Source organism: Pseudomyrmex gracilis, unplaced genomic scaffold, assembly GCF_002006095.1.
Source record: "Pseudomyrmex gracilis isolate BER0280 unplaced genomic scaffold, ASM200609v1 scaffold_88, whole genome shotgun sequence".
NCBI classification, from domain to species: Eukaryota; Metazoa; Arthropoda; class Insecta; order Hymenoptera; family Formicidae; genus Pseudomyrmex; species Pseudomyrmex gracilis.
The window spans coordinates 569,075-584,708 of NW_018020672.1; the positions used below are offsets into that span (position 1 = coordinate 569,075).

A 15,634-nucleotide genomic window follows, 5' to 3' on the forward strand; every position below is an offset into this window, starting at 1 on the left:
AACTGCAAAAGTCCATTGAACATTAAAAGTTTGTGAAATTTGTCTTTTTCACAAACAAATATTTGTTGTTTATTATTTATTTGTATATAACTTTCTCGTCGTAAAAAAGTACTTTCACCTCGTAATGGAGATTAACAGCGCCTTCGTCGTCTAGTGGCAAAAAAGTGAAACATAAACATAGATATAGTTATATAATATAAGGCAAAAACATTGCAAGGCGGCAAGTTTGTCAATGTCAAGTACTTGTTTCGTAAAAAAGTAATAAGTCTTATTACACGTCACAGATATTACGTGATGAGATATATATTTAATTTTTCAACAAAAAAAGATATGCACGCGCGTCTTTCGATCCGTTTTATCGACAGCGACAAGTTGATGATTCACGCGACGATCATCGGGAGCGCTAACACGTGACGCGAAATTCAACCTATCAGAGTCGTCACTCTGCGCACGCACAGAGCTCGCTCTCGCGGATATATATATATCACACCTAATGCGTTCGAGAACGAATTATGGCATTGTCTTTTATCAGGTCTGAGATACTGCATCAGACAAATTCGCACTTGCGCTTCTTCGCCAGCCTGTCGACCATGAAGGTAATCTCGCGATCGGTTTTTCTTGCTTTACACATTCTCTTCGTTTAACGCGACACGGTCGCACGTCAAAGTGACGAGACTCTCGCGATTTTTCGCCGAGTTACGCGAAAATCCGCGAAACGCACTCGTTGCATTCGTTGCGACCGTATCGCCGTATGCATGTTCAAAGTCATTTCGACCTCGAATGCATATTTATTTGTTGAAGTATCTCATTCTCCTTTCTCTCGCGCGCAATAACGTCACGATGTTAAATCAATAATTGTCGTCAATATGGTATTACATTTTTTAAATTTATTTTTTTTATCAAAAGATTCGAGATGAGAATTGACGACCGAGAATTGAGTCGATATAGTGTTGTGTGTGTTCATTTTATCCACAATATATTTTATATCAATTTTTTTTTTTCGCAGAAGGGATTGGTACTCGGTGTGTACGAATCGGAGATCGAAAACAACATCTCGCTTACACCTACAGCAGTCAAGTACAATGAGTCTGTTAATGGCAAACTGCTGAATAACATTCTGCTGTAAGTCTCAAGCGTTATAGTTCAAAATTTGTTAACTTGATATATGTGCGTGATTTAGACATAGTATCGCAGTATATATATACGTATATATGTAGTATTTATATATGTATATATATATGTGTGTTAGAGTACAGCATATTTCTTATCTCGACATGGCTCTACCTATCGGACGCTGTTTAAGAAAAACACATTTGCGAGACTTTTTTGCTATGACTATTTTATAACACATATTTAACTCCATGTCTGAACATTTGTTTTCTCCATATTGAACCCACTTTCTTATCTCGACTGACATCTCAACTTTGTTTTCTCACATATGTATGTATACTTCTTATGTGTAATTTGTTTAACAAGTGTTTATCATCACTCCACAAGATACAGAGATACACGATGCGACAAAGATCTCATTGACGATTGTTGCCACACTCTCTGCCAAGTTTATCCTTTCATTTTGTTTTTTTTTTGTTTTTTGTTTTTTTTTTTTTTTATCGTACGATGTAACACAACAAAATATGTTTAAATATTTTATTCATCTTTCCAGCCTGAAACAATTGTTATAATGCTGCCTGAGCTTTATATCTGACATTCAGAAGTGCTTTCCCTTTGTTTATCTCGAAATTCGTACATGAAATATACATTTTTCTGTTTTTTCGAAAAATTTTTGAATTCTTGAATGAACGATAGCTTTTTTCCCTTACGAACACAATGAGCTCACTGGCATTATTTTCATTGTTTCAGGAGTGACTAGACAGAGAAATGGTATTGTACACATGATATGAAGCGCAACTCGCTCCGCACAAGGAATTCCTAGAGAAAATATACGCCGCGCTTTTGTAAATTGAGAATATAAATATTGCTCGTGTGTAACGTTGTTTACCAACAACGCGACGTCGGAACAGGTGTTAGGAAATTTTATGATCCGTTCATGCGTCCCAATTAACCGTATTGCTGCTTTGCAAACGGACGGAAATCGATTAGAGTAAGTAATAGTAATGTCGACTTCTGGCCATAATAATATGGGAAACGATAGCAGCGCGGGGAGCAGCGGTGGATTAGGCGATGGTAGCGGTAAAGTCGGTAAGATTACGAACGTGCTGCAGAGAATGACCGGAACGTTAGAGGACAAGAGCAACGATTATATGTGTCCGATTTGTTTTGATCTTATCGACACGGCGTACATCACGCGTTGCGGTCACACCTTCTGTCACCACTGTATCGTAAGGAGTTTGGAGATGAAGGATCGCTGTCCAAAATGCAGTTTTACACTGAACGAACGGGACATTTTCCCAAATTTTTTGCTGGACGAACTAGTTTCGAAATACAAGACGAGAACCAAGAGTCTCTCGCAGTTGGGTCAATCGGCGGAGAACAGTAAGCACAGAGCGACGGGTAGCGATTTGTCAGCTCCAGCGTCCGATGGATTGAGAAGCATCGTCGCAGCTGAGAGCGCCAATCTCACTCTACCCGATGTGAACGTGATGTTGGAAGTACTGACGCAACGAAAGCACTTGCTCGAGGCGGAGACTCTCACGGCACAGAACAAGCTCTTGCACGAATTTCTTAAGCATTTGCTGCAACAGAAAGAAGAACAAAGGAATCAGTTACAAAAGGAGGTTGCGCTGATCAAGAGAGACATGGAAGAAGTGGAGAACATTCTGAAAGATGTTCAGAGTAAGTGTCCGCGAGTCGAGGATGTTAAGAAAGCCAGTGAGAACGATAGTGCGCAGGTATCGGCCATTAGGCGGGAGATGCTCGGTCTTATAGATATAATAGATTCGAATATGGTAAAACCCAGCGACAAGACACCGACCTGCGGTAACGACAGCTTCGCCGTACCGAGTGCCGGTCAGCCCGCGGGTGTGTCGACTCTGGCCGTGCGTAGAAAACGGCTGCACGCTCATTTCGACGACTTTGTTCAGTGTTACTTCGATTCGCGCGGCAAGGAACTGTTGCTCGGTCAGAAATCGCAAACTCTGAACGAGACGCAGCAACAGCACGGCGGTCCGCACAGCACGAGTTCCGGTTTGGATGTTTTTCGTGAGAATCTCGTCAAATTTTCCCGATATAATTTTCTACGCCCGTTAGCTACTCTCAACTACTCCTCGGATCTCTTCAATAACTCCACGATCGTATCCAGTATCGAGTTCGACAAGGATAACGAGTTCTTCGCGATCGCTGGCGTGACGAAGCGAATAAAAGTTTTCGATTATAATGCCGTGATACGCGACACCGTTGACATTCACTATCCGTGTATCGAAATGATCTCCAGTTCGAAGATTTCGTGCGTCTCGTGGAATTCGTTTCACAAAGGTATGCTCGCGTCTTCGGATTACGAAGGTACTGTGACAGTATGGGACGCAACAACGGGTCAGCGTACCAAGGCGTTTCAGGAGCACGAGAAACGATGCTGGTCTGTCGATTTCAACGATGTGGACACCAGACTGATAGCGTCCGGTTCTGATGACGCTCGGGTTAAATTGTGGGCCTTGAACACCGATTATTCCATCGCGTCCTTGGAAGCGAAGGCAAACGTGTGCTGTGTGAAATTTAATCCGCGCAGCTCTTGCCACCTTGCCTTTGGTTCCGCGGATCATTGCGTGCACTATTATGATCTGCGTAATATGAAAGAGGCGTTGTGTATATTTAAAGGCCATCGTAAGGCTGTTTCGTACGTCAAGTTCTTAAATAAAGAAGAGATCGTATCGGCAAGTACGGATTCTCAGTTGAAAATGTGGAACATAAATAATCCACTCTGTCTGCGATCATTCGTGGGACATGTGAATGAGAAAAATTTCGTTGGACTCGCGACCGACGGTGATTACGTCGCCTGTGGATCGGAAAATAATGCATTGTACGTATACTACAAAGGACTGACAAAGCAATTGTTTTCGTATAAGTTCGACGCTGTACGAAGCATATTGGAGCTACAGGACAGAAGGGACGAAGATCTGAATGAGTTCGTTTCGGCCGTATGCTGGAGACAAATGTCCAATGTAGTGGTGGCCGCTAACTCTCAAGGCATTATCAAAATATTAGAACTAGTTTGAGATAATTATATAGAGTATAAACATTGAGAGGGAATTATGTGTGAGAATATAAAGCGCATAATATCAATATAAATATAAAAAGGGTCTAAATATAGGAATAGAAAAGAACGTAGAACACAAAATTGTAAAATTTGCGAAGAAATTTTCTATTTCGGATGAGAGATGAATACGATTACATGTACTTATGCAACAATCATACATATACGTCACACCCAAACACACGTGACATCGGATATAATATTTCTATTTGTATTCTCAGCGCTTAGTTTTTAGATCCTTTATGTTTTTTTTTTACAGCTGTTTTTGTCTTATGATTAATTGGAACGGGATTTCTCGAATTTTCGTCGTTGTTTTCGTTCGTCTCGCCGTTGTCGTTGTCGTTGCCCTCTTTTTTCGCCGCGCCGTTGTTGTCATCGTTCTCTTTGTTTGCCGCGTCGCCATCGTGTTTTTCTTTGTTATCCTTATTCGCGTTTCCGTTCCAATCTTTGCTTTTTGCTTTCGCTCTCAATTTGGCACGTAGTAGTTTGTAAAACATGTCGGATTCCGGCGCGCTGTACAGATCTATAAATGTTCATTGTATGGTCCATGATGCGGATGTCGTAAACGCGGTAAAGATTCAGAAGCAATTTTCTCTCGCGAGCCTAAATGACTTCGCGGTACAACCAATTGCAATCCGCGAGCATCTTATCAACAAAGAGACTGTCTCCGTCGTTTGTGATCAGTCCCAACTCTTATCTCGATTGCCAAGACTTTTTTTTTTTGCCTTTTTCGCTCTCTTTGTAGTCGGCGTTTTCACGCGACAACGACGGCAACGACAACGTCGCCTTTTTGTTCGCCTGGCGTGCCAATCGCGCTTCAACAACATCGAGTACATATGTTTCATCTCCATGGTTATCAAAAAATCGCGTTGCGTTGCACTTTTGATAACGCGACGACGAACAACGCGATTTGTCCCGTCGCTCATCATGCGATAACAACATTGTTTTTCGTTGGCTTATGACAACCGAGAGAATACCACCGATTTCTTCAAAAAGACGACGTACCGCGAATGAATGTGCGCAATCGAAGATAACCGAGTCCTGATTGATGCTATTCAAATGTCGCGGCTCGATATATAAGGCAGCACGAAATCTGCATCATCCTATCTTTATTTTACGTCTAATAAGCGATAAAGATAAAATGATGCAATAACGCAGATAGCGCGCTTTCCGAACGCAGCCCTAATTTCCAAAGTGAAGATAACACGATTCGAGTGATACGAGAGATAACACAGATATCGTCATCTCGTTGTTAACGTCCTCGTTCTCGTTGTCAAAAGTAACAACGAGAAATATGACGATTATTATTCTAAATAATCTTGTTACATGTAACAAAGATGATTTTTATTACAATGGAAAACCTACGTGTAAAATCTAACGACACTGAAAATGCGCTATCAACCAATATTATTGTAAGTGAAGATCGATCAAAGCTCAAATACATCTGGAGAAACTTTTTCTCCGGATCTCTCGTGTAAATTGTGTGTAAATATTGATTAGAGGAAATTGGCTGTCAGTATTTTTACATTGAACGCTTGGTTGAATTTATCTTCTATAATCTGATATTAAAAATATTCGAATTAATTTACACGCGCGATACACATGTCTAATAAACGTTGTGTACTGTTGCAACAATTTGTTATACAAGTTGTCGCATTTAATAATTTGTGAATACTTTTCGCAACGTTGTTGTACTACACTGATACTTAACATCTTATGCACAGATATATATATATATATATTTTTAGACATGATTATAAGAGTGTAATATATGTATATTTCTCAAATTATTATGCAATATAAGTATATATATATGTATACATATATATATATATAATTGCATAATAATATAAAATAATATAATATACATATATAATGTATTAAATATATATAAATTATATATAATATCATATGACATATATTGGACTTTTTGTATGAGCGTATGTGTGCGTGCACATATATCTGAGGCACATTTATTTTTGTGTATATATACTTTTTTAGTTAATATCAGTATGAAGAAATCTCAATTGTAGATTTTTTATGATGATTGGTTAGCGGTGAAATCTTGTACCGAGCTGATAATATCACAGTTGCGCGATTCTGTAAACAAAACCGTGATAAAAAGTCTAATCACCCTTTCACAAACAAATGTACGATGATTGAGGGGATAGATAGCGCGTGTTCTTTCGATTAAAACGTACTAATTTGCAGCTGTTTTTGTTTGCTGCTTATAAAAAATACTGATCATTCTTTTTTTTTATAAAAATCACATTAAAAAGTTTGTTGATGTTTACATTCAGCCTAATTGAGCGTAATTAAAAACAAATGTGTTCTCTTGTATTGATAAGGCAACACACAGCTATTATTCTAAGCAATATAATAAAAAAAAAATCTTTATGTGCCAAAATATAAAAAAAGGCAAATATAGAAAAATCGAGTGATACAAATGTTGTGGTAAAGATTAGATAAAAGCTAGAAATTTAATTATCTAATTTTTTTTTTTATCCATAAAGGATAAAAATTAAAACATATTATTTTTTAGTAAAATAATATGTTCAAATTTTTTTATAACCGTTTTCCAATACATGTATTGTTTTTCGTCTATTGAAATCAATTGTCTGTGTAAAAGAAGTCTGTTTTTAAGTTATATTATACTTTATTCACTTTATATTGTATAAATAAAACCCCATGACAGAGTTATATTATTGCTGACGTAACATTGTTGTATATATATAAAAGAAACTAAGATTCGCTAATGTAAATCACAATTGTATAATAACTTAAGTAGAAAACTCTCACTTATAGGTTGTAAAAAACGTGTTCGTAAAAGTTTTATGGCATAAATCGAAACGTACTCGTAAACGTTTTACGGCATAAATTCAAACACCTGTTAGAAAAGGCCGAAACGTGAAACAACTATCTGTAATACGTATCGGCGCCGATACTTTAGATAAGAAACAGCAGTTGTGAATTATTACGTATTACTAAAAAAATCTCTGAAAAGAGAGTGACTACAAACACACACCGATATGTAATGCCACCTGCGCACAAAAAAAAAAAAAAAAAAAAAAAAAGGGAATTATTCTAGAGTAAAAATAGAAAAATATTTTTAGAATGTATTTTAAAAAATTGCAAATTATATATACCATATCGCGTATATGATGAGTGTCAAAAGAAAAAATTGCCTAGATTTTATTGTAATTAATAAATCTGAATTTGTGTCTGCAGACTTGTCTTCCATATGCTTTAACTACTATTGCATGTTTCCTCTCCTCTCCTGTATCTCAGTCACAATCACGATGCTCTTCTAACTAATTAATTTCGAATGAATGTTTACGCCACACAGAGCGGGACCAAAGATTCCTAAGGGTCAAGCTAGAATATTTTGGGGTTTGGATGAAAAGGATTTTAACGGAGTCGTTGTAGTCGGTCTCGGAAAGCAAAGTCTCGGTATTAACGTGCTCGAGGAAATCCACGAGGGAAAGGAGAGTGTGCGCGCTGCTGCAGCAGGTAATTAAAAAAATTTACATATCACGATTTGTTCATAAAACCAGAAGTTGGTTTTTTTTTTTAATTGTAAAATTATATATATTTCAGCGGGGTGCCGTGCGCTGGACGACGTCGATATAAAAGATATCCAACTGGAAACGTTGGGAGACGCGGAAGCCGCCGCTGAGGGAGCTGGTTTAGCCACGTGGCTTTATCAAGGGTGTAAGAACGAAGAGAAGAAGAAAAAGTTACCAAAGATTTCTCTGTACGGAGAAAGCGGACAGTGAGTTTTTCAATCGTCATTTGTTGCAACAAAATCTGTTGTGGTAAAAAAAGCTAGTCTTATAATCGCACAAATCCGCAATCTTGTATTTTTTTGTTTTTTTAGAGCGGAATGGCGAGTAGGTCTCATCAAAGCCCAAGCTCAGAATTGGGCTCGCGAGCTCGCGGACACACCCGCGAACCTGATGACGCCTACGATATTCTCGCAGAAAGTTACCGAGGTATTGACGCAACTCGGAGTCACCGTTCAGGTGCACGAGAAGGAATGGGCAGAGAAGAAAGGCATGGGTTCGTTTCTCAGTGTGGCGCGAGGTAGTGAGGAACCACCCAAGTTTCTCGAGATCAGTTATAAAGGAGCTGATAGTTCGAGTGAGTTGCCGGTGACGCTTGTCGGAAAAGGAGTCACCTTCGACGCTGGTGGCATCAGTCTTAAGGTAAGTTTCTTTTGCTGGGCGACGTAAAAAGAAAAAGAATGAAACACTTGAGAACAATTGCTCGCTCGGACAGCCGTCGTCGGAAATGGATGAAATGCGTGCCGATATGAGCGGCGCTGCCTGCGTAGCCGCTACTATTCGAGCCGCGGCCGAGCTTAAATTGAAGAAGAACATTGTCGGATTGATCCCGCTCACGGAAAACTTGCCATCCGGACACGCCACGAAGCCGGGTGATTTGGTACGAGCGATGAACGGCAAGACTATCATCGTCGACAACACCGACGCTGAAGGCAGACTTATTCTTGCAGACGCTCTGTGCTACGCTCAAGAATTCAATCCAAGGTAGGCTACTATCGTGTATTTAATATCATTTTTATTTCAATTACTCAATTTTTACTCAATTTCAAATATGAATTGTCTAAGAATATTGAACCATTTCGCGAATTTCTTTACAAACAGATTTGTCGTGGATGTCGCTACATTAACCGGTGCTATGAGAATAGCCTTATCCAACTCCGCGACTGGAGTTTTCACCAATGACGGTAACCTCTTTGAAACTTTGAGAAGTGCCGGTACAGTAACCGGCGATCGAGTATGGAGATTACCTCTGTGGAAGCACTTCACTGACGAAGTGACGAGTAAGCGTCCTCTCAATGTTTACCTCGACTAAGCATTTGTTTTTTAATACAGACTATTTTCAATATTCGGCGTATATATATACAATACATGTATGTATGTATTGTTTGTATTTTAAAGCTTATGAAATCGCAATACTTTTCAGAAAAAGTCAAGGGAGCAGATTTAAACAATATCGCGAAGTGCAAAGGCGGTGGCTCCTGCACCGCCGCTGCCTTCTTAAGAGAGTTTGTTCCCAAGGATACACCGTGGATGCATCTGGATATCGCGGGTGTCATGGGTCCTGCCCACGACGAGTTACCATACATCCCAGCCGGAATGACCGGGCGTCCGACACGTACGCTTATACAATTCCTGCAGACTTTGTCTTAAAGCCAAGCCAGCCAGGTCATTTTGCGCAACATGCAAATCTCTCAGTCGGGTCCTTTGTATAATTTTATATACATATATAAAAATCTACACATAAAAAGATATGTATATATAGAGATATACATGTTATATACATATAGGGGAATCGCGCCTAATATGGAGAGGACTACATTGGATATTTTCGAGAGAATAATTTTTCTTTTTTTTTTTTTTAAGATATAAGGTAGAGAAGAGTTAGTGAGAGAATAAGAAAATGCTGTGTATTTTAATTTATATGCTTATCTTCTCACGGCTGTGTTTTACATATATTGTCTTACGAATTGTTATTTCATTTTCCGGATCACACGAAAAAAAAGTACCTCACCATATTAGACACTGCCTATATTCTTAAGAAGTTACCACTTTTTTATATATTTAAAATAGATGTGAGCGCAGAAACAATAACATACAAATAATATGTATACATACAATATGTTTAACATAGAGTATGTCTTGTAGCGTTTAAATGAAAATTTGCGCGTTTCTCATTTTTTCAGGTAGTTTTACTTTGTTAAATTTAGTTATTCTTTTTTTTCTCTCTTTCTCTTTCTCTTTCTCTCTTTCTCTAAACGTTTCTTCTAGAAAACAATTTTGTTTTATATAATTCTGCATTTTTCTTTTTTAAGTTACAATTTAGTTTCTTTTACAGGAAAAAGAGGGAAGTGATTTATACTTCTAGCTTTTTTTGGCAAACTCATGTGACATTACCTAATAGATAAAGGAGAATGGTAAAAGATAGCCATTTCTGAGTACGCCTGGGAGTGAAAAAGTAGAGTATCACTCAAAGAACAAAAAAATGTTTTTATCACTTTCCCAAAAAAAATTGTTTTGTGTGAATTTTTCATTTCCAGGCGGATCCAAAAATGATTATTTTCTACTATCCTCCAAATATTCAGTAAAATTTTTATTTAATATTCATATAACTATTTTTTTGTACATTTCTGTCTGAATTCTCTCTTTTACTTGTCTATAAAGATTTTATTAAACATTTTCTCTCTTAGACACCATTCCCCTATATAAAAACGACTCACTTCTGTCAGGAATTGATCAAAATATTTGTACAACTTTGTAATTTTGTACAGTCAGGTTTATCTTTATGTGTAAAGGCTAACTTTTTCTTTTGGTAAATACTTTCGAGGACAATTTATTATTTTTACAATCAGGATATTAATAGTAGTAAATAGCGAAAAAGTTAAGAAAATGTGTTTTTAATTAATAAATCATATTATACAGTATAATATTGTACAGAATGTAGCTGTTGTATATAATTTGTGTTTACATGAATACATCGAATCTAGAACCTATCGCAAATAGTATAAGCATCTTATCCTGAAGTCAATGAAGTTCGATTTTAAACGAAAACTGTTGCAGGACAGATGCTTGTACTAGTTCTGACGTGATCAACGTATGTCACATATATTTTGATATTTTGCACAGTACATCATTTTCGATGAATGTACAATTTTTATTGATATATCGCACGGACAGTACATCAAAGGCACTGCATAAAACGCGGTTTATAAAAATGCTGACAAATTTTTCCCCAGAAAAATCGATCTTGTGGAATATAATGCGGTATAAAGAAATAGGAATATTCTTCGCATTCTTATCTCTACACATACAAGCAAAAGTGGTCGCATCGGGTGTTATGTTCGCATTACGTATAATAACCGTTATATACAATTTTCGAACATTTGTTCATCTTCCTTTATATATTGAAAAAAAATGTCGCTTCTTATATTCTACATTGGAATTTTACTCGGTCTGCGTAAGCTCGCCATTTTACAATTCTCCCGACTAGTAGACATTACAAAACTAAAACGTCTATCTGTAGCATACAGAAGTTTCACGAAGAACACAATATTCACTGTATTGTCAAATCAAAATCGAATCACAATAAAACTGGCACTTTGAACGCTGCGTTCACACACTGAGACCTCAATAAATTTATCGAGGATATGTGTCCACATTGTAATCTTGAGTTTCAGCCGTTACAGTGTGGCATCACCGGTGTGCAGCATATTTCGAAGAGTACAAACACACACTCCGTAACAACCGAGTATGTGTTCACCTGCTCGCGATCGCTACACAGTAGTTCCTTTTCTTCCGTCACGAAAATAAATTTTAAAAATGTTCAAAAACACTACATTCACGTGCAAGGCGGAGGAGGCTGCTGTTGTGGAGAGGGAAGGGGCGCCGCCGCAGCGGCTGCGACTGCGGCGGCAGCAGCGTAGGACGACGGGTCTGAGTGATCGAGAAGCGGTGGTGGCGGCGGTAGACCGCTGGTACCGCCGCCTCTTCCTCTACCTCGGCCTCTTCCACGACCCCGGCCCCGGCCCCTCCCCCTTCCGCGTCAACTCCGCCTCTCTGGCATCCCTATGTTGCTCGTTGTCTTTTCCAGGAAAGCCAGCGGCCCCTGTAAAGCGCTGCTTCCCATACTGCCAACGGGGAAACCGGCAGCTCTGCCGCCGGCGACACCCACACCGCCTTGTGCCATAAACATACCCTGCTGGCTGACGGGCACGCCGACTCCCTGAAGGCCCGACGTTGGCGGGCCACCTGAACCCTGTTGCACCTGCAAAGGCACATCAAGTGAGGACTGTATCGTGAAGACTACACATAACGTGAAAAAAAATACGACAAGAACACGTGTATCCTCCTTGATACATATATATATATATATATGATCACTGAACAAAAATTAGATAAGCTTTTACTTGGTATTTATGTTTTCCCTGCGGTCCTAATTCTATAATTTTTCTCCTTTTCTCAAGACAGAGCCGAATCAGAAATATGTATTTCTACGTGCATGCACAAGTACAATTATATCAGAGAGACAGACAACGTGAAGCAAGCGAATGATGAAGAGAATCCGTCGGAGGATCCGTCGAATATATAATAGGAATGTGACAATAGGCGAGGGAAATGAAAGAAAGCACAATGGTTTTGCGATGAACAGAGATATTTATTCGCAACAAATATCTACTTGTGAGTAAGGGCAACATATAAGCGAAACAGTATTTCCCAAACCACAAACGACTATATATATAATGCTCTTCTCTTACAAAGTTACTTGCAAACTTAAAATTTAAACTCTACAATATATATATATATATATATATGTTCATTTTATCACATCTAAATATATAGAGAAATATAAGTTCTTTATTCGCGCGACAAAAATGTTTTGCATGAAACTATTTTTTGCAGGAGGAACTCTTGTGACGACGAGTTATTCTTCTATGTACAAATATAACACAATTTCGTTCACACCGATTTTACCGTCGAAACCGTATACTCTCGATGCGCATGCATACATAATATCTACATGCAGAGGTGAGCGTTTTTTTATGCTCGCGAAAATATTGATAGCGAAAATCTTGTGACCACATATTTGTTTTTGCAAATGCAGAAATATATATGGCGCAAAGAAATACACTGTGTGCTCATATAAGAGAAAAGATATTAAAAAAATATCCCTTAGTTATACACATAGATCAAGGAATCTGCTCTTAAATGCAGCAAAGATGATTACTAACCTTTCGCGTTAATGTGAAGTATATAGTGTACGTGTAAGTGTGAATGTGTAACGATTATAAATATTCCTAAGCTTTAGTATATTGCCGTAGATTTACACGTTCTTTTTTTTTTTTTTTTTTTTTGTTTTGGTTAAGTATTTGTACATGTTTTCGTATTTATTGTTTTGGCACCGTTTTACAACAGCGTTTTTGCACATACAACGTAATCCTTCGATACTTTCTTCGTAAAATGAAGTACTACTAGTTATATGTATCTTTGTATATAATTTTCTATATCGCAGAATTAATTGTAAAAGCACTTTATAATCTGTTTTTCCTTTAAATAGTCGTCGTATTGTATACATATAGTTTGTATATAAGTTTGGATAGGAATTATATAAGGCACTGTGATATCATACACAATATCATTGTAGTCATTTTTCTTATGCGGCTCAACTGTCATTTCCTCAGTAACTGTTATTCGATAAAAACAGCAACTTTCTTTAGCATTTTGGTAAGTATTTCAGTCATTTTCAAAGAAAGAGTTTAACTTAACAATTATATATAAATGTTCTTTCTGTCCCATAAAATTCTTTAAGTGCGCACTCTTTCGTTCATACACACAGACATACAGTTTTGCACATATTATGCAAATAAATTTGTTATCGCGCATCTCGAACAAATGTAATAAACAACAGAAAAGCGGATAGCGTAACAATAAATATATTTTATAGTAAAAAATAGCAAACAAATCGCGTAATGTAATATAACTATGTGATGTGTGTGTGTGTGTGTGTGTGTTCGTTAATATTGGCCAGATAAAAATCTGTTGCATTCTTTTTCTTCTGTATAAAGACCAAACAAGTTTTTTAAGTCTTATTCTCTCATGCTTCTTTGTTTTTTTTTCTGTATTAAAAACTAAAGACACTTTTTTACACGTTTGTCCAATTGTACTTTCCATTCTTTACTTCTTTTTATATTCCGCACTGTGTGTTCGTTTCTTTTGCACCTGATTTAGAGAGTTATTACTGTTGTGCCCCATTAAAGAATTTTTAAACATAATATGTTTTAAATGATGTTACTTAAATACCTGTTGTTGCAATGGATGCTGCAACTGCTGCTGCAGCTGCGAGTGCTGTTGTTGCTGTTGCTGCAATTGCTGCTGCAGTTGTTGTTGATGCTGAAGTAGTTGTTGCTGTTGCTGCATCGAAGCGTTTCCGCCGCTTGCCGCTTGCTGATTCTGCCCGCTTTGATTTCCACCGGAGAGCCCTGTTATCTCAGCAACATTTGACATTATTAAATGTCCTGTTTTAACTAAGATTTAAAATTTGCTTACCGCTAGCTGACGGACCTTGCGCAGGTGACTGCGCCCATCCCTGCAAATCCGACAACATATTTTGCCAGACCGCGATTTTTTCATTGTGCCTTTTTATGAGCTCTTCTTTGCGAGACAATTCCGCCTTCAGGTCAGTGATCTCTTCCTTAATCACTAGTTCAGGCTTCAGTGCAGACAGCAAAAATCTCTTCTGCAGAAAAAAAGCTTCCATTTGTCTGGCAAGATCAACAAATCTCACTGTGGCTTGCTCCATTTCTGCGCGACCCTCATCTTTATCCACAGTCAAACCACCAGATGCGCCAGTCCCATTGTTTCCTAATCCTTCGTCCTTTATCAATATGCTCAAACATTGCTGGAAATTAATAAACGGTTTATATAAACCAGAGAACATCAAAATAAATTTAATTCATTGTCCTGTACGTGTGTGAAGAATGCAATTTATCAATCGCGTCACCTTACAAACGAAATTCCAAAATTCTCCACGTGTCAAGCCAAACTGTATGTTTTATCATCATATCTTACCTGAAACGCTTCTTCGAACTCGTCGACTAGGTTACCGTTGCTGTTGGTCGGCGTCGCCATTATATTCGCGCGATTTACGCGCAAAAACAATTATTTCGATTTTTCGGTTGGTTCGATATCGTGGAAATCGCATACAAACTCTCTTCCGTTGAGAAATGTTTGTGCATTATGACTGTGGAATCTCCGGAAAGTCAAGGCGAAACAGATGGAATCGGCGAATTCACTAAGCTTTAAACAACGGCACTTCTCCCGTGCGCTGTTAATACACCACGGTTTTAACCAGGAAAAAGACTGAGCGAGAACATGTCACATTTTCTATTACCGCTATTCTGCTCTGTTCGCTGGCGCTATGTCTAGAGTGGTGCACATTGGCAACTACGTAGTAGTCCACGAGCGGTTTGTCGGTGTGTACGTTGCATGCCCATCTATGGCTGCGTTCTGATATTCATTGCAGTACTAAAAATAATATATATTTCACATCACATGTGTTAGATAGATTTCCAGTACTGGGAATGAAGGTCGGAACGCAGCCAATGTGTAAACACGAACCGGTTGGCTTGCACTGCACATCAGTACCGATGCACATGCATAGAGCACGGAATAGAACCACAATATGTATAAACAGAGCACGGTAAAACACCACGTGCTTACTACCGTAGTAATTACAGCATCACAAGAAACACTATGTACATTTCTTTGTTAATTAGGTTTTAGTAGAAAATAAAGAGTGAAAATAAGTTTTAGCGGAAACACTGATCACTACTGAGTTTGATGTTGAATTAGAAAACGAATTGACGGAACT

At 38.2% G+C, this 15,634-nt stretch overlaps 2 protein-coding genes across 4 annotated transcripts; one reads left to right on the forward strand and one right to left on the reverse strand.

Moving 5' to 3' along the window:
* Positions 1–477: 477 nt before the first annotated feature.
* Positions 478–9,656, forward strand: LOC109855388 (E3 ubiquitin-protein ligase RFWD2-like). 2 transcript variants are annotated; one of them, XM_020429603.1, is made up of 8 exons: positions 478–596; positions 1,007–1,122; positions 7,554–7,717; positions 7,805–7,979; positions 8,085–8,412; positions 8,486–8,754; positions 8,872–9,050; positions 9,194–9,656. In XM_020429603.1, the coding sequence occupies exons 1-8, from the start codon at positions 513–515 to the stop codon at positions 9,418–9,420; spliced, it is 1,542 nt and encodes a 513-aa protein (XP_020285192.1). In that variant the 5' UTR covers positions 478–512; the 3' UTR covers positions 9,421–9,656. The 2 variants fall into 2 exon arrangements, with proteins under 2 accessions (XP_020285192.1, XP_020285191.1); XM_020429602.1 differs by lacking the exons at positions 478–596; positions 7,554–7,717; positions 7,805–7,979; ... (2 more) ...; positions 8,872–9,050; positions 9,194–9,656 and adding an exon at positions 1,861–5,984 and having other exon boundaries at positions 1,035–1,122.
* A 2,118-nt stretch (positions 9,657–11,774) lies between these two features.
* On the reverse strand, positions 11,775–15,286 carry LOC109855414 (mediator of RNA polymerase II transcription subunit 28). Of its 2 annotated transcripts, none has more exons than XM_020429649.1 (4): positions 14,833–15,286; positions 14,326–14,662; positions 14,065–14,243; positions 11,775–12,031 (listed from the first exon to the last, which is right to left on the reverse strand). In XM_020429649.1, the coding sequence occupies exons 1-4, from the start codon at positions 14,890–14,892 to the stop codon at positions 11,810–11,812; spliced, it is 798 nt and encodes a 265-aa protein (XP_020285238.1). In that variant the 5' UTR covers positions 14,893–15,286; the 3' UTR covers positions 11,775–11,809. The 2 variants fall into 2 exon arrangements, with proteins under 2 accessions (XP_020285238.1, XP_020285237.1); XM_020429648.1 differs by having other exon boundaries at positions 14,311–14,662; positions 14,833–15,282.
* Between the last annotated feature and the right edge of the window lie 348 nt (positions 15,287–15,634).

Excerpts from the sequence above, each read along its gene's own strand:
- LOC109855388 (XM_020429602.1), top strand. The coding sequence starts at position 2,115 with ATGTCGACTTCTGGCCATAATAATATGGGAAACGATAGCAGCGCGGGG.
- LOC109855414 (XM_020429648.1), bottom strand. The coding sequence starts at position 14,892 with ATGGCGACGCCGACCAACAGCAACGGTAACCTAGTCGACGAGTTCGAA. Across the intron at positions 14,663-14,832 it reads AGTTCGAAGAAGCGTTTCAG|CAATGTTTGAGCATATTGAT; the intron begins GTAAGATATGAT and ends ATTAATTTCCAG. Across the intron at positions 14,244-14,310 it reads GCAAGGTCCGTCAGCTAGCG|GGCTCTCCGGTGGAAATCAA; the intron begins GTAAGCAAATTT and ends CTGAGATAACAG.